Genomic DNA, 25021 nt, shown 5'->3' on the forward strand with positions numbered 1-25021 from the left:
AGGGACTAGAGGATAGCAAAGATGAGTAGGATGCTTGGGGGCTTATAGAATGAGGGGGAGTCGGCTCTCTGCTTGCTTCTGCATTATAATAAAACATCTGGGCTCTCAGGGAAGCATAAGTTAGCACATTGCAGCAGAATAATAAACGGCTCGGGCTTGAGGATGAGACTGCTTCAGGCTTATCCTGGTTTGCCAATCTGGTACGAACAGACAACCTTGGACAACCCATTTCCTAAGCCTTAGATTTCCCATCTCTAAAACTGGGTTAATAATGATACCTGCCACATAACCTTGACACAGGAGCTATAATGCAGTGCCATATCACACCCACCAAATAAGTATAAACATTAAAATCTAATAGGCAGTATTCCTTGGAAAATCAAGGAATAAAATTCTCATACACAGTTGATGAAACTAGAGGCTCATAATGAAATACAACCATAAAAATTATGTGTCCACACTTTACCCATCTATGCCTCTGCTAGGGAGACACCCAACATTGACCCCTGGTCTCCAATCACATACATGCAAGCAAATCCACACACATGTACATATACATATTTAAAAGGGAAAAAACTTATATGTTTGAACAGAAATGCACATCATGTCTTTATTACTGTTATTTTTAATGGCTGAAGATAAAAATAAAACATATATATCAAAAAAATTAAAGAACGCCGGGCGGTGGTGGCGCACGCCTTTAATCTCAGTACTTGGGAGGCAGAGGCAGGTAGATCCCTCTGAGTTCAAGACCAGCCTGGTCTATAATGTGAGTCCAGGAAAGCCAAGGCTACACAGAGAAACCCTGTCTTGAAAAACCAAAAAAAAGAAGAAGAAAAAAAGAAAAGAAAAGAAAAAGAAAGAAAAATTAAAGAGCAAAGACTCGTCATATCATAATGAAAATTATCAACTTTATCAAGGTGTATTAATAGAGATGACTCTCGTGCGTGTACTGAATTGTGAAAAGAAGATCAAGCTCCAGGTGTCGAGGGTCTGAGGGCAGAGTCACAGTTGAACGCCATGAAGACTCAACTTCACCCAGAGAAGATGAACTTGAAGCTGGAGAAGAAGATAAGGAGTTGGCGAGCAGTAAAAAAAAAAAAAGAAGAAGAAGAAGTTGGCAAGCAGTGCCCAGGGATGTCTTCAAAGAGCCCACGCTGATCTAATAGCAGGCGGATCACACTGGGTCTCCTCCCTGAGAGAGGCAGAGATTTAAAATCACTGTGGTTGACCCTTCCAGAGCTAAATCTGAAATTCCCAGCTGCGATGGTGCCACCCAGGAAATGTCTTTGCCATCCCAGTGCCCATAGCATACAGTTTCTGGAAAATAAGAGCCACATACGAGGAAGAAGACACAACAGGCCTCAGTATTTTATAGGACACCATTTATACAACTTCTGTGGTGTGGGTAAAGTCGTGCAATGGTCAGTGAGTTGCAAAGCACTCACGTGAGTCGTGCCACCTGGCCCGAGGTGGATTCAGAACTGGAACTGAATGTGCTGGAACGTAACCCATCTATACTTGGAAAAGGATGAGAAATAGCTTTTGTCTTCTCTCTCTTTTTTCAGAAGTATGTGAAGTAAGGTGTGCTTTGTAGTTGGGCAGCCAATAGACTGGAGTGTGGTGTGTCAGTATTTTTGGTTCCCTTCTGTTCCTCATGTGTGGGCAGCACATATCCTAAATGGTGGTTTTCAACCCTCCGAATGTTATGAGCCTTTAATACAGTTCCTCATGTTCTGGTAGGCCCCAACCATAAAATTATTTTTGTTGCTACTTCATAAGTGTAATTTTGCTACTGTTATGAGTCATAACGTAAATATCTGTGTTTCCCAATGTTCTTAGGTGACCCTTGTGAAAGGGTCATTTGACCCCCAGATTGAGAACCACTGTCCTAGAACATTTAACAAGGGGGGAGGGGCAGAGTAATAAGACACAGAAACTGTACTATTAGCCATGCAGCTGAGGCGCAAAGAAATGGATCAGTGCAAATGTTTTTCTGGTATCCACACAACATGTGCTTGGCCACCCAGGACCAGGTAACATTGAAAGTGCCATTTATCCTTACTCTGCTGGATATCACCAACTGATTTTGTCTAGAAATGATCTGGCTCAAAACTAGCCAGTAACTACATCTGTTTTGAAAATCAAAACAGGGCTCAGTGAAAAAGGGCTTGCCGCACAAATACAGGCCTGGGTTGAATTAGCAGCACGTGTGTAAACGCTGAGTGCGGAGGCTCCCACCTGTGAGCCCGGCACTGAGAGGGTGACTAAGGGTGAGTCCTGAAGTCATTGGCAGCCAGCCACAGCAAAGTGACAAGTTCAGAGTCAGTGAGAGACTCTATGTCAAAAGATAGGGTGTGGCAAGTGATAGAAGAAAACACCCAGTGTCTACTTCCGGCTTCCACACAAGAATACACAGAAGAGCACACCCACACATACACGTAAATAAATAAAGCATGAAACGGCAATAAAACTTCATTAGAAAATAAAAGTTGCCCTCTGACATCGAATCTGGTGTCTTGTTTCTGTGTTGACTATACGCATGCATGCTGGGCCCAAGAGCCCATAAAAGCCTATGGTAGTCGTCCAGTCATGTGTTGGCCTCGGCTTAGCCCCTTGGAAGCCCGCTGCCTAGGTTCTTCACTTAAACAACAAGTTCTAAAGTCTTTATTAACTCAGTATCAATAGACTCAGTCTCCTGCTTGGAGCATTCACTAGGAAGCTGTCCACAGACATGTTCTGTGGCTTCCTCAGCCTATAGTTCTCGGCAGGAGTCAAAGAAGAAACTGTGCCAGTGCAGGAATGGAACCAAAGACTCATTACTTCATAGTAAAAACAGATATTTCTCCCCACCTCCCCCCCCCCGCCACGCTGATCCCATGTCAAGCTTTGGCTGCGCCATGGGTAAGGGGTGAGGCATCTACTGTGCACATTATTGCATAATGAAGGACAACTTATTTTTATCTTACTCAGCCATTTTGATTCTGTGTTTCTAAAGCAATTGTGCCATAACAGCTCCATCAAATATGAACTGTCCCAAAGTACAGAGGTGGGAATAGCTGTGTCTCTTCCATGTTTTTGTGGTGACAGCAGTAGCAGGAATGCTGTGGGTATTTTTCTCAGAGAGTTGTGCTACCCAACTAAGGTGGGTCCATCATTAGGAAATTTTCAGAGTGTCCTTTAAAGTGCCTTCTTGGGTTGTTAACTGCAGATTCTGATGACGCTTGCTGTCTAGTGCCCCATGATAGGCATGTGACAGCAGACACTTGTTGACAACTGGGGTATGATGGAGTGGCAACCAGGTGACTCTCAAGTCTAATGTCTACTAACTCCCACAGGGAGGTGGTCCTTGCAGGTGGGTCTGAGGTTGAGGGATAGAGGCACCATTTCCCTCTGAGACTGACATATTGCACCCGCGCAGGGGTTCCACACCAGACAACTTCTGTTGCTTCTATGGGGACAAGGGTGGGTTATGTCAATTCGGACCTGGGCCAGGGCACACTGAGGAGCAGAAAGTAGCTCCAATGCTGAGCTTTAGCTCACTCTCTTAAGAGAACTAAATTGTTAAACATGTTTTATAACTACACATATAATCCTTAGCTTCATGCCATGTGGCAGCCCATAAGATCCATGACTCTGGTTTTAGATCTGTCCTCTCATAAGTGTCTTAACAAAACTGTCGTACGTGAAGGAACCACGAAATTTGCAATGCCCAGGCTCTCTCAGATGAGTGTCTGCAGCCTCAACGGTGGCAGATGAATTTAATTTGCTCCACCTGTTATAACAGTCTGACCCTCACCGACCATGGCTTTTTTTGTTTTGTTTTGTTTTCTTTTCTTTTGAGCCATTATAATTACCAATTCTGTAAAATAATAAAATATGTGACTTAAAACTTTCATGCGACTCCACCACTTACAGTTTTGTCATGGAAACCACCCGAATGGCTTGCCACCTCTTCTCTAGTATTGTCACATTTTCTGGTAGGGATTTGGTGTCCTCTGCCATTTAATATGACATCCTAAGAGTCCTAGTTTTTCAATCCCAAGAAAATTCACATTCCATGAATCTGACAATTTTGGCATTATATTCTTTTTGTTCATCAAATGACAGATGTGAGTGAGGAATAAGCTATGGCTGGTGCTGCTGATACCATCATCATCATCATCATTATCACCACCACCACCATCATCATCATCATCACCACCACCATCATCATCATCATCACCACCATGCTGTTCATAAAGAACCAACTTGTGAACAATATCATTGTCTCACTCAAGAGGTGCTGAAGCCAAGACATAGAAAAGAATGGGAAGGCTGAGGTGCTCAGAATAGGTTCAGCTCACCTTCTTAGTGACAGTCACTTAGTGACAGTTCTGCCCGGCATTTGCAAAGCTTCTCTGTGATGTGACTGTCTTGTGCATTTTATATATAAAAAGTACCAACTAATGTTCTGTAATTTCTACATACAAAAAAATCCCTTATAACAGGATTTTTAAAGACAGTTATTGAGTCCTCACTATGTTTTATTCTGGTTGTGAAATGGGATAAAGTAAAGTCCTAGTGCAAAGAAAGCAGGCGCGCCTGGCGTCTTCCTAAGGTTAACTCTTTGATACCACAGAACAGTGGGAGCAGGCTTCTATTATGACTGCTTCAAAATAAACTAAGCTTACAAATCACACGTGCACGCACACACATGTGCACACACACAAAGGCAGACCCTAGACACTTTAACTCACTGCCTAGAATACCGCCTGACATCCATGCAGCATTATTTGCAGAGGTTGGGTGCTATGGTGTTACTTGTTGTGGTAGTTGACCCTCCTTGTCCATTTGACTGGATAGAACCACCTAGAAGGCTGGATAAGGCTCAGCTCTGAATCTAAGAAGGCCTTCCCAGCAGGAGTTAAGTGATGGGGACCAGCACTCCTAACTCAAGCAGCTCAGCAGCGGGGGCAGCACCACCTCCTGGGCTACGAATTCGCATCAAATCGGGAAATGGAGGAAGCCAATCAGTTCTGCTCTTCCACTTCTTCTGTTGCCTGGCCCTCAGTGGTGTGAGCTCAGCTGCTTCACCACACCCTCCACACCAAGACACACTGAATCCTCTGAGAGCGCGAGACAAACTCAGCCTCTAGTCCTTTTAGCTGTTTCTGCCATGTACTTCATCACGGTGACAACCACAGTCACTAGAAAATCCACTACATTTGGCATGGTGGCACCTGCCTATAATCTCAGCATTCAGAGGGTTAAACCAGGAGCTCATGGTCCAAGCCCAGCTGTGACTTCCTAATGAGGCCTCGTCTCAACACAAAAACAACTAAATTATTAATATTCATGAGAATAAAATAGCCCTGCTGGCTCTTTCATTGTGCTCCAAATTTAATTAAACTAAAAATATGTTTTGTTGGATAACAAGTATTTTTGTTTTCAGAAAGTAAACTGTCATTGGAACTGTTTTAGACTCACAGAAAAACTGAGAAGACAGTGCCCCTGCACGCGGCCTTGCTTCTCTATTATTAGAATTCTTGGTACACGTTGATCAAGTTATGGAACAAAACCTGATACATTGCTTTTAACTGAAATCTGTCGCCCAGTCTGTTTCCTTGGTTTTCACTGAGTGTCCCTTTTCTGTCCTAGGGTCCCATTCATGGCACCATACTCTAATGAGGGTTCGTATCTCCTTGCTCCTGCTGTGACATTTTCTCAGACTCTCCTTATTTCTGATGTCCTAGGCAGTTCTGAGCAGTACTGGCCAGGCATGTCACAGGCTTCTGCCTTATTTGCCTGATGTTTTTCTCGTGGCTACGCTGGGGAGGGAACATCGCAGAGGTGAGGTCTGATTTTTCTCACGTCACAGCAAGGCTGCATGCCAACAATATGGTTTATAACCGTTGACACTGACTGACCTTAATCGCCAGGCTGAGGCAGCCTCTGTCGGCGCTCTGCTCCTCCTCCTCCCACCCCTCTCTCTACTGTACACTTTGAAAGAGCGCTACTGAGTATAGACAACACAACTTAGTGAGATGAAGGGTAAAATCGCTAAATAAGATAGTATATAAAATTATTCTTCAGAAAATACTCTTAATTGTTCAGATACAATATAACTGTGCAACAGCATCTGGAGAGCTAATCTCGACACCAAAGGAACAGCTTTTCAGCCACGGGAGTGTTAACAGAGTCCTTTGTTTTTAATCTCACAGGTGCTTCTCCTTAGCTACCTGGTCTGCACTTCGTCCCTGTCCCCTCAAGTAGAGCAGTTGCAAACATCTGTAGTCCATTCAGATTCTCTGTCATGTCTCTTGTTCTCCTTTTATGCTCATCCAATGACATCTGAATTCTTTTTCAATTTGTATATATTGAATTTTACTCTCTATTCTATCATGCTCTGTGGTTTCAATAAATGCATAACATCCACCATTACGGTGTCATGTGGAATGGTTTCAGATGCTAAAATCTCCGGTGCCTACCCATTCCTTCCCCCTGGCTTCTCCAGTCCCTGGAAACCACTGATCTTTTTTCTATAGTCTTGCCTTTCCACATTATTAAAGAGTTGGAATCATAGAGAGCACAGCCTTTTAAGATTGACTTCTTTTGTTTGAATATACTTTAAGCTTCTTTTGTGCCTTTTTATGGCTTGAAAGAGCATTTCTTTTCACAACAGAATAATAACCGACTGTATAAATCCACTGTCTCGCTTGTCCATTCTGTTGAGATGTATCTTTGTTGTGCCCAGCTCTTTGGACAGCAGAAAGTTGTCACGAATAGTCACATAAAGGCTTGCTGTAGGTGTGTTCTCGTTTTATCTGCTAAGTATCTGGGACTATTATTACTGTATCCCATGGTGAGACTATGCCAAAACACCTTCCAAGTGGCTGTGGTGCCATTTTGAATCCCTACAAGAAGGAGTCCCTGTAGGTGTCATACAGGGAAGCGAACTGTGAGGAAAGAGAAGAATGAAAACCCAGTGCAGACTGACTTTGTCAGCCTGGATCAGACATGAAGGAATCTAATGCCAGATGATTCATTGTCAGCACACGTAAAACACAGTAAAATTTAGGGGAAAGTTTCCAGGCAACAATCAACTCAATCAGTCCACTTCCAGGTGCAAATAAAGCTTATGGTGTGACTGCATAGAAACTCTTTCCCAGAGAACATGTGACAGTGACGGTGGGGTCTATAGCTAACAAGCCTGGACTCTAGTGTGGTCTCTGTCCAGTGGCATAGAGGTCAGCAGGCCATAAAATGCATGTGGCATCTCTCCTAAGGATGGTTGATCGTCTAGGAAGGGAAGAGTCTGGGATAACCATTCTGGGGAAGTTGGGTGAGGTCTGCCTCTATAGCAAAAGGTGGATGAAGTCTGCCTCCACAGGTAACACAAAGGTCACCAGGTCATTAACAAAATCCTCTGTCAGCTTTCTGGATAGAATGCAGGTATTTGATCTTTATCTCCTCCACTGGGGAGACGTCCCTGTGTGATTGACATTCCTGGTTCTCTTAGTGCTTCTCTGTGAGTGCAAGGACCTCTGTGTCCCCAACACCTACAAGCAACGAGTAGGAGTCCCAGTAATGTTTTCTCAAACCGTTAGTAGAGCATTAAGCCTTCATGCACATAGACTCTCATTGCTTACACAACAGTTCTGCTGTGGGAATTTGGGTGGCATTTAGTTTCCATGGCTCATGCCTTCTCAGGAAGGAACAATGAACTTTTGTAGCTGTCCCGAGCTAGTAAAGACCATGACAGTGTGACTCTTGTCCTGTTCTATAAGTGATCACACTCTGGCCATGTAGCATGTCCCGACCAGCTTCTGACTATAAAAGGCAAAGTTATGCGAGTAAGCCTATAAATAATCCCAGTCATGCCCAGAGAGAAAGAAAAGTACCCAATGGTACTGGGTATGACCAGACCACATGGAGAGGAACCTGTGAAGTTATGTGTTGTTAAGTGTTCCATCTAGTAATATGCATAACAGATATTCTATGTGTACAAATATACATGATGGGGCATGCTCCTTTTTAAAACATTGTGATGAGTAATGTTAATTGTCTAAATGTAGAATCATGTGGGAAATGAGCCTCTGGGCAATTGAGATGGGAAGACTTGCCCTCTGCAGGCAGCACTGGTCCCTGGCTAGGATCCTATTGGACAAATGAAGAATGGAGCTTGGCAGTAGCATACACTCACTTAGTGTGCTCTGGTTCTTGGGTGTGTACACAATGCAAGCGGCTAGGTCAAGCTCCTGCTGCCTTAGCTTGCCTACCATAATGAACTGCACCTTGAACTGTGAGCCACAGTGATCCTTTCTCACTTAAGCGGCTTTTGTCAGGTTATTTTATCATAGCAACAGGAAAAGAAACAAAAGCAAAAGCATTAATACACATTCCTAAAGCGCACACCCACAGCCATCCTGCTTAGGACATCTTCTCCCCTCCTGTCTGAAACCATGGGCATCCATCCTTGGTTTAAACGTGTGTTTTTAAGAACATTAAAAGAGGCCTCAACACTGACAGTCAACCAGTCAACAATGCTTTCGTTTTAAACCTTGAATGCCATCTTCTCTTTTCTACAGACAATAGCTACAATTTGCCTTCATCTCAAGACTACAGTTTTCACAATTGCTCTCAATAGGTTTCGGCAATGGTGGCTTCGTAAACACAAACATTAAGGACTAAGAAAACTGAACTGCTAAGTGTAAAAAAGCCAATTTGGAAAGGCTACACATTGAATGATTCCAACCTTTGGGAGGAGGCAGAAGTATAGAAATAGTAATGATAAGGAATGGCAAAATAAATCTGAGTTATAGTTTCTAGGGCTTACAGAGCGAGCCTAGAGGACAAATAGGTGGAGCAGAATTCTTGGTGCAGTGAAAGTATTCTGTACGGCACCACACACCTGAAATGTATCTATAGAAAATGCATATGCAGTAATCATCACAAAAGAATAAAACTCAGAATTAAATCACACATCATCAAATAGTTATAAAATCAAGAAAGTATTTGGGGGAAAACTTCAAACCCCTACCTAGATCTAGCCAATGGACAGGACATTCTCCACAGTTGAGTGGAGAGTGGGGACTGACTTTCACACCAACTCTGGTGCCCCATATTTGACCACGTCCCCTGGATGGAGAGGCCTGGTGGCACTCAGAGGAAAGATAGCAGGCTACCAAGAAGAGACTTGATACCCTATGAGCATATACAGGGGGAGGAAGTCCTCCTCAGTCACAGTCATAGGGAAGGGGAGTAAGGGGAAAATGGGAGGGAGGGAGGAATGGGAGGATACAAGGGAGGGGATAACCATTTAGATGTAATATGAATAAATTAATAAAAAATATATATAAAAAAAAGAAAACTGAACTGGCAGTAGCTCAATTTCCAAACTTACAAGCATTCTGTCATTGAAAATTTCCATCTCATAGCTCATTATATCATACACGTAAGTCACTTCCAAACAAAAATAATGTATGAAAGTATAGGGAAGGTAATAGAGTCATCTCAGCCAGCTCTGATACCTACCTTTGAATTCACAGGGACAGAAAAATACCTACAAGATGCCTAGGGTATCCATAAACTCAAAAATGGGAGTCTATGTAAGTGTGAAAGCCCAGGCACAAGATACCTAGAGTGTGTATAAATTCTCAAATGGGAGTTTATATAAATGTGAAAATCCAGGTACAAGATGCCTAAGGTATACGTAGACTCTGAAATGAGAGTTTACATAAAGTTTAAAAGGTGAAGGCATCCATCCTCAAGGGAGAGAAGGGGTGAGACAGAAACACCTTCAAAAAATGTAAAAGCCCAGGTACAAGATGCCTAGGGTATGCATAAGTTAATTAAGGATTAATGCCTCTTCTTTTGCTCAGGGCAACTGGCTTGTCTCTGAAACAGGATGGGAGACAGGTAGCAGTCTGGCCTATCCATCAGGCACCACAGAGCCTGGAGAAGGACATTTAGAACTAGACAATCTTGTTTTGATTTCAATTTAATAATGATTGTATGTTCTTTGGTGATGGTAATATTATACTTCCTTTTTGAAAGAAGTCAAAATAAAACAGACCTGGATGAAAGGGAGACTGCTAACTTAAGTCAGTCTATACATACATGGATTCAAGCTACAGAACCAGCCTCGATTGTTCTGTGCATCCTGCACACCTCATGCATTTATAATTTTAGAATTGTGTAATGCTTGTGAGAAATTATATAACTTCAGAACAAAAGTACCAGACACTGATGCTGGATCAGACCCGACAGGATTCATCCTCCAGCATGCTGACATGCTGCGTTCCTCATGTTCCATCCACAAGTGCTTTGGGTGCTGTTGTCATCAGAACAGAACATCTCCCAGGACACCTTTGGAGAAAGCTCCTAATTCCCATTGGTCCAGCATTTCAGACCGTCCCACACAGGACTTTTATTAAGCCTGAATTTCTCAACATTTAGAGACTGGACCACAAATGCTATCTCTAGCTTGCTTAACCATTTTCCTAGTTTTATTTGGGCCCCTGCATAGGTATTATTCGTCCCAAATCAGCCCGAAGAAGCCTTAAAAAGAGAAGGGGCTTTGAATAAGGTTTTGGGCTATGGATGTTTATCTTCATTGGGAATCGATTGTGTTATTATTGGTTTTGTTCAGAGAGAGAACAAGGTTGGACTCAGGGATTTTTCTCTGAGCATATAGAAATATATAGGAATGATAGGACAAAAGGTAGATTATTGAATCTACTCTTCAACTTAAGGCCTTAATTGTTACTCACAAGGCTATTTTTAATTCATTGGTATAGAATATTAGATATTAATATAAAATAAGTTTATTTTTAATTCATTGTACTTTTCAATTTTATCACAAGACTATACATCCTAGGTTAATAGATAGATAAGGTAAAATATTTAGATAAAGTCTTCAAAAACCTCAGAGACCTTCAGAATATGGCATTTAAAGAAATTTTATTTGTTTTGAGGATTCTTTGAAAATGAGACGGGTTGACTCCTGGCAACACCCAGCCTTCCTCAAAGAAGGTAATGAGCATCAAGGAACGTCCTTATGGAGATGGCTTCAGGTGTGGCAAACTAGCCACTGGGCAAAAATGTCCTTGTTTTCTGCCACAGACAGAATTCTGCCTGAAATGGGCAAGCTTGGGTGCAGATAGAGTTGACAGCCAAACTCTGCCAAGACAGGGTAGGCAAGTCCTCAATAGTCCCTGCTTCACAAATTATGTTTGTCAGAGATATTGGGCCAGAAGGCTGAAGATGGTGCTCCAATGTGTTAAAAAGCTTTGGGTGACTGTTCAGGCAGAGAGGTGTCTGTCATTTTTTTTTTTTTTTTTCATTTTGAAAGCTGCTAACCTGCACTTTCTATTTACTCAGCTAATTAATTTTATTCCTTCTCAAGTGTCTGATGGGGTTGAAGACAGTGAAACATTATGAGTAAAACATAAATATAACGATTGTTTTGTAGTTCTTGTGTATACTCACACAAGTATATTGTATATTGGTGCAATGACATAAACGTATAGGTAAAAGGAATTTTTGGTTTTGTTTGTTTTTTTATTTATTAGACTAAAATGGGGAAGTGTGGAGGAATGTCTTGAATGGATGTAACAACTGTCAATAAAGCGCTGTTTAGCCAATAAGCTGGGCAGAAGGACAGGAAGTGGAAGGCGGGACTTCTTGGAGAGAGGTGGAGAAGTTTGATGAGCGAGCAGGGAGGACAGTTGAGAGTGGAGGAGAACAGGGAGGTTTATAGTAGTTTGTTGTACTATGAGGTTTATAGTAATTGTTTATGTTAGTTTAGGAGTAGATTTGTATCAGTTTAGATTCTGCCCAGCATAGTGCTGGCAGCTTTAAAGTAGGCTTCAGACTCTGTGTCATTTATTAGCCATCTTAGGTGGAACCGATACATTTTACTGTAACAATCCTGCGGCTCACCCATGCACTTAAACCCTCAGTCATAAAGTGTGTCTTCCCTTCAAATGATCCAAACCTATATCTGCCAAGCCCAAGTGTCTCTGTAAAGACAAAAAGAAAGCACAGCCAAAGAGCATCCAGAGTTCATTTGGTACCTTCTAGGTACCAAAAATATTCAACAATGTCCTGTTACCTTGAATGCCATTAAGGACAGATAGATAAGAAGATAACAGTGCTGAGGCCAAGACTACCCAGGGCACAAACAGGACAGTGGGCCCATTAAGTGGAAGCCAGCATCCAATTTTACTTGACATGACCTGAATTCAGACGGAAATTGATAAAGACAAGAGTGACAACACTATATTTTTTTACACAACATATAAAAGCCAACCAACAGGGATAATAAATATTAAAGTGCTTGTTGGAAGCTCTAAAGGAAAAACAACTTAAAATCTTTATTTCTATAACACCTCTTTCTCTGATGGGTTCGGAACAATTAACGCCCACACCTAATTAGTCTTCACAGTGTGAAGTTTCTCATAATGGAGAAGACCTTCCAGGGATGCTATTCCTGATTCTTGTTGGAGACTCTAAGGGGATATTTTTTAAAGGACAGAAAACTTTCTGAATATATTCAGGTCATTTCAGTCCACAATCGAGAGAAGAAATACTGTCCACCTGGAGCTGTCATGAGTACAAGTACAACCTTCAGATTTGGAAAGAAAATAATCATGAGCCAAATCCCTCACTTGCTAGTAGCCTTCGGGGTTCTGAATTTAGGAGCATTCAGAGGCTGAGGTCCACCTTACTGGGGAAGGAAACTAATGACTACAGTATCATCAGCCTTACCCATCTGTGACCTCTACAGGGAAAACTAGCATGGCAAGACATGCCCATTGGTGTAATGGTGACATGAATGTCACATAATCAACCACTTTCTGATTGGAGTTAAGGTCTGTTGCAAGATGAACCCCATACCTGGCACCATTACTGGGGCCAAGACTCTGTATCTACACCAGTGTTAAGCCCTAGGGGAGATCCTATTGCCATTAGTCTTCTAAGAGGCCACGGTGTTAAACTGATTCCTAACGACTTATCATTATGCTCAGACATTAATGCATTTCTCATGCTCATCAGAGGTGTTTCTGTTTGCCGTAGATGACAATTACACCAAGAAATTACACAGCTGATCAAGGTGTGCCAAATACAAGAGTGGACTGGCAGGTGGTGGTGGCACACACCTTTATTTTTTTTCTATTTTCTTTTCCTTTTTTTATTATTAATTTATTCAAATTACATCTCAGTTGTTAGCCCATCCCTTGTATTCTCCCATTCCTCCCTCCCTCCCGCTTCCGCCCCCCACTCCCCTCCCCTATGTCTGTGACTGAGGGAGACCTTCTCCCCCTGTATATGCTCATAGGGTATCGAGTCTCTTCTTGATGACCTATTATCCTTCCTCTGAGTGCCACCAGGCGTCTCCATCCAAGGGACATGGTCAAATATGGGGCACCAGAGTTTGTGTGAAGTCAGATCTCCTTCTCCACTTAACGGTGGAGAATGTCCTGTCCATCGGCTAGTCTGGGGTAGGGGTTCGAAGTTTACTGCCTATATTTTCCTTGACTGGTGTCATAGTTTGAGGAGGACCCCAGGGCCCAGACCCGCCTGTAGTTTTCCAGGACCCTCTGGATCCTTCTATTTCCTCATTCTCCCAGGCTTCTCACACCTAAAGTCTCAATAGGATGTCCTCCCCTCTGACCCACTTTCCTGGTAGGTAAAGTTTTCCATGGGGACGTACCCCTTGGACTAGTGTCTCGATATAAGTGAGTATATACCATTTAACTCTTTTTGCTTCTGGGTGAACTCACTCATTATGATCATTTCTAGTTCAATCCATTTGTCCACAAATTTTGGAAATTCCTTGTTTTTAATAGCTGAGTAGTATTCCATAGTGTAAATGTACCACAGTTACTTTATCCGTTCTTCTACTGAGGGACACTTAGGCTGTTTCCATGTTCTGGCTATTATGAATAAGGCATCTATGAACATGGTTGAGCATATGTCCCTGTTGTGTGGTAGGCACACACCTTTAATCCTAGCACTTGCGAGGCAGAGGTAGGCAGATCGCTGAGTTCGAAGCCAGCCTCGTCTACAAAGTGAGTGCAGCATTACAGGGCTAAAACTGAGAAGCCCTACCTCAGGAAGAAAAAAAAGAGACTGTGGAATGTTTTTGGCCCTGTGGGACAACTCTGTCACACTTCCTTTCACTTTTTATGGATTCTTGCTGAAGAAGGAATAGAAAGACTGTATGAGCCAGAGATGGTAGGGCAACTACAAGGAAACTTTTTTCAGACACAGCAAGTCAGTTGCACATATAAACACAGTACTTGTGAAAGCATGCAGAGAGCCTTTGCAAGCTCCATCCAGAAAACAATTCCAACATGGAGAGGGAGAGTGGGTTCAAATACCCACCCTAACTGAGGAGCTGTTGACAACTGATGTAAGTTGGCCATGTTCCAGAGAATGCCATTATTTTCAAGTGTATACAGATAATATTGGTTGGACTTGATGGTAGGTCCTAGAGAAGGTGGAGTGAATGTGATAAAAAAAAAATTCGCAAAGAACAAATTTTTAAATGGAAAAAAACTTTTCTCAAGTAGAGGCTGAGAGTACAAGTAGCAGGTCCTAGGAAAAGCAGTCTTCAAATTTACAGTGTCTCACAAAGACAGGAAAGTGTAACAAATTTGACAAGAGAAGGCTGTCCAAGAGCCCATAGCCATTCTATGATGCAAACTGCCTCAGCAGTGTGGACTGTCACATATTCCCCAACCTTACAGGGAGATACTGGGGCAAGACCAACATCAACACACAGAAGGGAGGTGTGGAGTGTTAGGGGTTCAGACTCTTGGACAAGGTGATGTTTTCCGTCTCTCTTGCAACTGTCTTATTCCTTCCTAAGCAATTAGAGGTATTTAAGAAAATCTCTTAGCCATGAAAGTTGGTCCTTGTTAGCAAAGGAAAGGCTTGCTTGTGTTACAGATGCCCCTACAACACTGAAGAGGCTGGAGAAGCTGTTGACCCCAGAAGCTACCTGCTACTGGATTGGACATGTAACTCAGGGATACAGCACTTGCCTAGAATGTTCTACCACCTGCACTATAACAGCAGCAAAAACTTCCCAGTGCTGCATAAGCAGGATATGACCAGTGTGGAGCTGTTTCTTGCTGTGCTTGGAGTGTTGACTCCAGCACCTTTCTCTGATGCTAAAACTCATGAGTCCTCCAGCGTCTTTGCATAAAATGGTATGGTACTTGTGTCTGACCCACACACACCCTACTGGATATTTCAAACAACTCTAGATTATTGATAACAAACTTATGCCATGTAAAAATTGTTAAAACATACTGCATATAGGGTGATGGCAAGAAATATGTGTGTACATACCTAATGCAATCTTTCCTTGACTATTTTTTAATTTGCAGACACGTGGGACCTATGAACTGATTGTACCAGCTCTGAACACCTGCTGTGGCACTTTGTGCCTTAAAACAACATGCATTTATTTTCTTACAGTTTGTGGCACTGGTGGCTAGAAACCCAAAGTCAATCCCACTGGGTTGAAATCTCATGGCATTGTGAGGCCTGTGGTCCCTTCAGAGGTTCTAGAATGAATGGATTTCCTTGCCTTTTCCTGATTCTGGAGCTACGGCTCCTTGGTTTGTGGCATCTAGGGTCTATTGTCAAGGCTAGCACAGTGTCATCTTGCCTCTGTCTTTATGCCGTATCCTTCCACGCTCATTATGTTTAAGCCTGACCCTGAATTCACTTTCAGACCTTAACCATGTATGAAGATCTCAGCTGCATGCACAAGACTCGGGAGTTGGGATTGGAACATCTTGCTACTATTCAACCTATCTCAGCTATGAACCATGAGTCCCCATATGAGCAAGGCCAAAGCGGGCATGTGGGAAAGAGAATATGGGGAAAGAGGGAAGGGCACTGTGACAGGGGAGCAACTGGTGTAAAAGGAGCCTTTAGAGCTAGGAAAGCAAAGGATGGTGGACTCTGTGATGATGACCCTCTAGCACAGAGTGCACACACTGCCTTCTAGACACAATGATGGTTGCCAAGAAGGCTTGGATCCATTTCCTTTCCCAAATTACATTTATTATTTTTGCTAATTACAGTAGCAAACCCATTCACAGAGGAGACTTTTCAAACTATGGCAAATAAGAATCATCTATGTGATTTGACACTATTAATAATTTGATATATATACTTATCTTCTCTGGAGCCTGAATTTATTTAGTTCAATGCAGGTACTTGTTCGTGTTCAGAACAATCCTCCTGCATTGGCCCCTATGTCCTTACTCAGGGTCATTTTTCTTAATTGAGTCCTTGGAACATTTCAAGTTCTACTCTGACATGAAATACCTATGCAGAGTGTCAGAAGCAACCTTCACAGCTGTGTTTTCTTGATTTAAAAAATGGAGATATAAATAGAGAGTAATGTTTCCTGTAGTATTCATTAGCACCAAGAGTAAACTGAGGCATCAGCCTCCTCCTCTTTTGCTGTCTATCAGTTATCATTAACCTCTTGCTATTCACCATCTCACTAAATGCATCTAAACTCCTAGTCAGGCTCACACTGGTTCATCTGTTATAACTGTTGACCATTTTACCCAGGTCATAAATCAGTATCTGCCTTTCCTAAATCAGAAGCTATGGTGCAACTATAAATCAAAATGGAATACAGAAGGGAGCTATTAGTTTGCCGGTCAAATCCCCAAAGAAGTGTGTGGGGTGGGAAAATAAACCTAATGCTATTCTTTTGTTGTTGTTGTTGGTGGTGGTGGTGGTGGCAGAAGTGGTAGCAGTGGTGGTGGTGGTGGTGGTGGTGGTGGTGGCGGCGGCGGCGGCGGTGGTCATAGTGGTGGTGGTAGCGGTGGTGGTTCATGCTTTTAATGGGTAAAGAAAAAATATAGAGCACATAGAAAAGCTGACGTAGATATTAGTCAACCTGAATCCCACCCCCAAATAAAATTAACTTAGTCACAAGTCAACAAATCAGTAGCAGGGTGCTGTTATTCTCCAAGTTGGGTTAAAGAAGATTCACAAGGGTGGAAAGGGACTACAGAGCTTTAGAATGAAGTCTTTGATGTCATCCGAAGAGAGCACAGTGTTCACCCCACACTCACTCATTTATTCGTGCTGTGAGAAAATGAAAGATATCAAAAATGCAGAGAACCCAGGCAAATCTACTATGCTGATTTAGTACAATCAGAAGGGTATCTTAGAAATATTGTGACATCATACAAAGGCTTCTCCATGCCTACAGCTATACTGTGATATTTAGTATGCTATAGCAATGTCGAAAATGCATGTGCACGCACGCACACACACACACACAGTGCACAATTTCGATGTAGACATCCTTTGAATTACCATCTCAGCCTACTCTGTTCCTCTCAGGACAAGTCTGCTCTCATTGTTAGGACTTGGCGATCCCAAAACTGGATTAAAGGCTAGGCTACAAAGCACCAGCCAGCTGTTATGGCCACTTAAAGCATTCTGGAGTCAATCAGAAATATAATGTCGTTAGCCCAGGCTTCCAGAATCAATCCCCTATGTAACTGGCAAAATGTAATTTGATCCCATTTCCTGTACGTAGAAAGTAGTCTTGGGTGAAGTACAAAAAAATTACTTCCTGCTCGTAGCAAATTTTGCCTCCATAGAGTACTTTTGTGACACAAAATCGATGCCCAAGAGTCTGAGACACCAAAGCCAGGCAATCTAACAGAAGCCGGGACACTGCTGAGGTCCTAGAGCACACTGCCCTCCCTGAGAAGAGTTGAGGAATCCTGAAGGCGAGGTGGACTACACAGGTCTGTAGTCCATCCTACTCAGGAGGCTAAGACAGGAAGATAGCAACTTCAAGGCCACCTGGACTACATGCTGAAGTCAAGATCAACCCAGGTAAATTAGCTAGACCTTGTCCCATAATTAAAAATGAAAACAAAAGAGGCAGAGGGATGTAGCCCACTGATGGAACACTTACCTGGTATGTGTGAGGCCCTAGGTTCAGTTCCTGGGACCACAGAAACCAAACAATAACAACAAAACCAGAAATCTAAGTTGCATATGTTTAAAGTGTACACTCTGAGAATTTTTAACATGTGTCGCACCCCAAACCTACTAGCACAATTAGTACAGTGAACACAGCCAACATCCACAAATATCCCATGTATCCCCTATTCCAATGGCCCTACTAAACTCCCTTCCTCCCAGCTAGCACTGACAACAACTATTCTGTTTTCTATGACTATAATTAGTGTGCATTTCTATGCAAATGTTATATAAATGCAATGATATAGCATATATTCATTTTTATGGTTCAATGCATGCTATTACACACACACACACACACACACACACACACACACACACACACACTCCTTTTACTGAGTGTTTTTCCATTACATAGGTCTATCACAATTGTTGATGGTAATTTAGGTTGTCTCTAGGTTTCAGCACACACACACACACACACACACACACACACACATACATACACACACATACACACATACAAACATTTGTCTTCAAGTCATTACAGAAACATACTGATTTTACCTGAGGTAAATTCCTGGGTAGAAATGGCTAGACCACATGGTGCACACTCACTTACCATCTTAAGACCCTCCTAAATTGTCCTCCGAAGTGTTTGTTCCACTTTGCACTCCCTCCAGTGGTGTGTGAGTGCTTCAGTTTCTCCCTCCTTCATCGATGTTCGGTGTGATTATTCGGTTTTAGCCTTGGATACTCTGCAGGGCGTGTCACTGTATCTTGCTGTGTGAAGGTGTGCAGGAAGGGGGATTTCACTTCTAGTGACAGAATGGTCTTTATATGCTAATTGTGATTGTGGCTAATCCAATCTAGACATGCATTAATATATCATATGTCAAAAAAAAGAAAGTTGCACAAAACTGGCAAAATTTAAATGTAGTTTATATCTGATCAGTGGTATTATAAATTAGCATCAATTTCTATGTCATTACAAATTACCATGCACATGTTAGATACCATCATCTGGAGATGCTGTGGAAAAACTACAAAGAAAATCTCTTCTATTTTTACAAGTTCTTATCCATAAAACAATTAAACAATGAGGAATGGCCAACTATACTGGACCTTGGGGAACTTAGGAGAAAATGATGTTAAGATGTTGAGGGTTTAGTATAATTGGATAACCCAATTGCCACTTTATAGAGACTACTAAATATTTATAAATGTCTCAGATTTCATGACAACCCAAAATATGGCCACTTGACAGGATTCTAGCCAAGAAATGTGTAATAATAAGTCTACCTGCTTGGTAATTGTTTCTCATCACATGGTCTGTTTAAAAGCACTTTTTATTTTGTCAGGAGAAACCCTCCTGTATTATTTATATAAATGTATTATCACTCTTCCTGGATCAGTGAACTAGATGACAGCTCAATTTGAGGCATGCAAAAATAAATCCTTTAGGGAAATCTGTGGGTTGGGGTGGGGGTGGGGTCATACAGCCTTTCAGAATAGAAATCATGTGATATTAAATAAGAAAAATGTAAGAAAGTGAAAATAATGTGCTTGCTCCTGAGATGAGATGTTTAAAAGCAAAAGACAAAGGGAACTAAAAACAACTGCATTGCTATGTTATTTTAAGACATTGCCCAGATGCCCCAACTTTCAACAACCACCCCTTAGTCAGTAGCCATGAACAATCAAGGCAATATCCCCACAAGTTAAAAAAAAAAAAAGTAGGCCTCTAAGTCTTGGGGATTGGTTAGCATTTTTAGTAGTTAAAGTATTGTAAATTGTGTGCATTTTCGACACTGCTATAGCATACTAAATATCACAGAATAGCTGTATGCACGGGGAAGCCAAAACCTTTGTATGATGTCACAATATTTCTAAGGTATCCTTCTAATTGTACTAAATCAGCATGGTAGATTTGCCAGCATGGTTACCATGTGAGTGGATGTTGTGCTACATGGCACTACTGCCACATTACTAGACTATGTGCATCTTTCAACTCCATTGCAATCTTATGGGACCACTATTGTGCAATCACTCCATCACGGACTAAAGCATGATGTAGTACATGGCCATAGTCATGTATGTGTTGTCTTCATTGAAAATCCCAGATTGCTCTATTTACCAATAAATACTCAGGAGCCAGATGCTGGGGTGAAAACCTGCTAGCTCAGAGAGGCAGAGAAAGCATCCAGCTGACTGTCCTACTCAGCTCATGTCCCAATGGCGAAGGCCCCAAAAGGCTCACTAGCTCAACTGACAGCCCAGGAGGAAAACGCAAAAAAACCCAAGGCTAATGCCTTGCTAGCTCAAAGTCCAAAAAGCCAAACAACAAGGAGTGAGGAGCTCAAGAGCTAGAGAGCCATGAGCCGGAGAGCTAAAGAGCTAAAAGCTAAAGAGCTAAAGAGCTAAAGAGCTAAAGAGCTAAGAGCTCAAGTTAAAATCCCAAGAGCTAAGGAGCTACAGCACCAAAGACCCTTCTACCTCTACACGCTGTCTTAAGTACCCCTCAACTCAAAGTCCCTCCTACTCTAATCCCTGTCAGCTGGTTTCTTGTTCCACCTCTTGACCTAGGATTACCTTTATTAAATCCTGCGTACGGACAGCTCTTGGATTAAAGGTGTGTGTGTGTAAGGCTGGCTGAAGCACACCTTAGTCATCTACTTACAATAAACAGAAAGTTCTTGGATTAAAGGCATGTTAATTAGCTGGGGCTTCAAAAACACTTTCTATGCTATTTTGGCACCAATAGTTATTTTCTGCATCTAAAACTGAGAAGAAAATGTCTTTGGAGAGACTGTTAATACTGGTTGGAAAGGGAATGTAGCCGTATTTTCCTGGAGGCCTTGCTTAATTACATCTTCGCTACTCAAAGGCCATGCTCGTTTTGTTTGGAGAGGATCAGTCTGGATAGTGTATCTGGAAATTCAGCAAGTCATGATAGCTATTCTAACTTATAAGACACCAGCAGAGGGGAAGATGAGAGAAAGGTATATGAGAACACTCCATTCTTGGTTTTTGTACTTCTCATTTCTCATTTTTACAGCTGATTCATAATTAGCTTTAAAGAAAAATTTTTTTTAAAAGACAAAAGGTAAGATGCAGACCTTGTGCACACTATACCACAATTTATATAAAAAATGGTAGAAGCAACAGGAATGGGATTTTATGTCCACATCTCATATTGAACTTGCTCCAGCATTCTCCCAGGAAGTCAGCAAAGGATAGTTGAGCTTTCTTTCTGCCCAGTGTTGTTTTCTTGTTATGTCAGCCAAAGGAACTGGCTCTCCAGAAGTATGAACAAGGAATGCATAACTCTAGCTAACTCTGGAGAAGGGACACAGAGGTAGAATTTCAGGGTAAGGACGTGAACTTTCTCAGGATACTAGTGATTATTTTGTATTTTTCTACCATATCTTTCCCAACGTAGTGCTTGCAGCTTTGAATTATACTTCAGTCTCATTGTGTCAGTTATTGGCTTCTTAGGCCATACAGATATATTAAATGCAAGATGCAAGTTCTCTCTTTGAGCCAACCGTAGAACTGTGAGGTTTGGTCATAGGCAAGTGTCCTCAAATTCCCATCTAATGCAAGAGATCACCACATTGGCTTTCTTATTAAAGAATACTATTTCGTTAAAACTTGAAAACTAGAGATGAAGAAAGGGAAAGGTGTCAGGGGCAGTGAAGCAAGTGGTAAAGACTGGCAGCTAGCGAAAAGTCCATGCTATGCCGCCCTGATTCAGCTCATTTATTCATTTAGCAAATACTGAGTGCATACTATGTGCCAGACACTGACGGGCTTAGAAACAAGGTGACTTGGCTTGTTAGCACCTCAGCATTCTCATCTGTTAGGTAGAAAAACTGATAGTAACAAACTAATGAGGCATCTCAATGATTAAATGATCTACTGTCTGTAAATAGTATATGGCATTAAGCAATAATTGAGTCTATGCTACCATTATGGATAATTATTTTGTGAAAATATTAGCACATAAAAAATTACTTGTATTATCAGATTAAAAAGTAGCTGTAAAATGGCATCATCTAACTTTTATCTTGGTGGAAATGCACATATGTTTAATAAGAAGTCTGAAATTAGATGCAATAAGATGTCAACAAGTAGCTGGGTGTGGTGGCGCACTCCTGTAATTCCAGCACCCAGGGAGTCAGAGGCAGGAGGGTCTCTGTGAGTTCAATACCAGCCTACAAAGCTGACTAGACACCATAGATCTGTCATACAAGTGACCCAGTAGAGGCTTTGCTTCCCTCTGAAGTTTCACAAGGCAGCCTTCCATTGCCTGCACTGCTCTCAACACTCTGATCTCCCAAGCTCCTACAAAACAGCTCTCCGAGATCTCAACACTCAGTGGCTTTTCTGGCCCAGAGTTCCAAAGCCCTTCCACTGTTGTCCCAAAAACAACACTGTCACAGCATTACCCCACTATCCTGGTACCAAATTCTTTCCCAGTTAAGGTTACTACTGCTGTAATGAGACACCATGACCAAAACGGTTGGGGAGGAAAGGGTTTATTTCATCTTACAGTTGCAGCTAACAGTCCATCACTGAAGGAAGTCAGGGGCAGGAACTTCAAACACAACAGGAACCTGGAGGCAGGAGCTGATTCAGGGGCCATGGAGGGGTGCCACTTACTAGCTTGCTCTCTGGGCCTTGTTCAGCTTACTTTTTATAGAACCCAGGGTCACCTGCCCACAGGTAGTTCCACCCAAAATGGGCTGGGCCCTCCAACAGCAATTAATAATTTTTTAAATGCTCTATAGGCTTGCCTACAGCCCAGTCTTGTAGAGGTATTTTCTCAGTTAATTTTCCCTTCTCTCAGATGACTCCTGCCTATATCACATTGAAATAAAATTAGACAATATACATCACAACCAGCATTGTTTACAAGGTCATGAAGCCCAACTACGTTTGTGCAGTTTGGGCTTCCTACTAAAGAAAGAATGAGTTCTTGTTGTCAGTCATATGAAAAGGAGTTACCCATTCACTCTCCTTAAATTCAGGGATTTTCTTACTCAAGAAGGAAAAATGGATATTAAAAAATACTACACTTGGGCTGGAGAGATGGCTCAAAGGTTTAAGAGCCCTGATTGTTCTTCCAAAGGTCCTGAGTTCAATTCCCAGCAACCACATGGTGGCTCACAACCATCTAAAATGAGATAGATCTAGTGCCCTGTAGCTGGCAGGCACAATACACTTTAAAAAAAAAAAAAGACTACACTTGAGCCAGGTGTGGTGGCACATGTCTGTAATCCCAGTGATTGGGAGGAAAGGCAGGTGGATCGCTGTGAGTTCAAAGCTAGTCTGGTTTACAAAGCGAGTCCAGGACAGCCAAGGCTACACAGAGAAATCCTTTCTCAAAAAACAAAAACAAAATACTACGCTCTTTGCTATACATTGGAAATAAGTCAAGAAGAATTCACCAAGGTTCCTAAATTTTATATAGATACATAAATGAAAGTAGAAGTCAAACAGTCTAGGGAACAAAAGGGACTTTGAGAGAGAAGAAGTCCTGAGAAAGGAGAGGATGAAGAAAAGAGAGGGTATACGCCCAGTGTGCAACATGCCTGTTATGTGACCAAACCATAACACCATGTACAATAAATACATTGTATATGAATGCACTGATATATTCAAATATGAATATAGGGAAAACTTTTAAGAAACAAACCCAAAAAGGAATTTAACCACATGATGGCTGAACAAATTGAAGACCTAATAAGAACTACTTCCAAAAGCTTAAATGGGGCCAAAAAGAACACAACAATGATTCAATTCATAAAACAAGAGACATGGAGAAAAAGACAGAAATGAAGAGTGTGAGAAATTAGATACACAACGAAGACCAAGAGAAAACATGTCCCAAGAAGTAGAACAAAATTTCAGCCTAATCTTCCTGTTTTTTTAACTTTCCACAGGTGGATATCGAAGAAAATGTTAAATCTGTGCTTTGAAAGATGGTAAGTAGCAATAGGATTCCTTTCGTAAATGACATTGCAAAATTAAAGGAAAAAGTCAGAAGTGAAAACAACAGCACTAAGAGCAAAGCCATGGCTAAATATAGAAAGGAACTTGAGCAGAATGGCAGAAGCCCAAATCAGTGATCTGTGAGACAGCCTTGGAAAAACTCTCAAACGAAAAGAAGAAAGACAAAGAGACAAATGTGAATCAGAGGACAAAATTAAGAAAATAACTCTCCCTCACATACTAACTAATGAATTCTGAAAGTCAGAGCAGAACCTTGTTCCCAAAAAAACATAGACAAAAAGAGGTATTTCTTAAAACCAAATATGTCTTTCTGATTTGAGGGGTGGGAAGGGTATAAAAACAAACTCTTAGTGGAATACATATTACTATAATCACCAAGATCCAGCTTTATGGTTTATGGTAAATGAATAGAAACCTACTCCCAAAAGTCAAGAATAACAAAGAAGATGCCAAGTGTGCTGGCTAGTCTGTGCCAACTTGACACTCAAACTAGAGGTATCTGAAAGGAGGGAAACTCAATTGAGAAAATGCCTCCAAAGATCTGTCAGTAGGGCATTTTCTCAACTAGGTATTGATGGGAAAGGGCCCAGCCCATTGTAGCGGTTTCATCCCTGGGCTGGTGTTCCTGGGATCTATAAGAAAACAGGCTGAGACTCATGAGGTCCCATTTGTTAATTGTTGACCTTAAGGCCTGGGCTCTTGGTGTTCTGTTCAGGAAGTTGTCTCCTGTGCCAATGTATTTCAGGCTCTTCCCCACTTTATCCTCTAATTGATTTAATGTCTCTGGTTTTATGTTGAGGTCTTTAACCCATTTGGACTTGAGTTTTGTACATGGTGACAAATATGGGTCTAATTGCATTTTTCTACATGTAGACATCCAGTTAGACCAGCACCATTTGTTGAAGATGCTATCATTTTTCCATTGAATAGATTTGGCTTCTTTGTCAAAAATCAAGTGACCCTATGTGTGAGGATTCATTTCTGGGTCTTTGATTCGATTCTATTGATCAACTAGCCTATTTTTGTGCCTGTAAAT

The 25021-nt window shown here is 41.7% G+C and overlaps 1 protein-coding gene across 1 annotated transcript in view; it reads left to right on the forward strand.

Annotated features, from left to right (window-relative positions):
• Positions 1-1421: 1421 nt before the first annotated feature.
• The window catches only part of LOC127212228 (disks large homolog 5-like), a 50034-nt gene continuing 26434 nt past the window's right edge, over positions 1422-25021 (forward strand). The window contains exon 1 of the mRNA XM_051172274.1: positions 1422-1506. Within this exon, the coding sequence (XP_051028231.1) occupies positions 1422-1506 (85 nt within the window). The remainder of the gene's footprint in view (positions 1507-25021) is intronic.

This window comes from Acomys russatus, chromosome 30 (genome assembly GCF_903995435.1).
Source record: "Acomys russatus chromosome 30, mAcoRus1.1, whole genome shotgun sequence".
NCBI classification, from domain to species: Eukaryota; Metazoa; Chordata; class Mammalia; order Rodentia; family Muridae; genus Acomys; species Acomys russatus.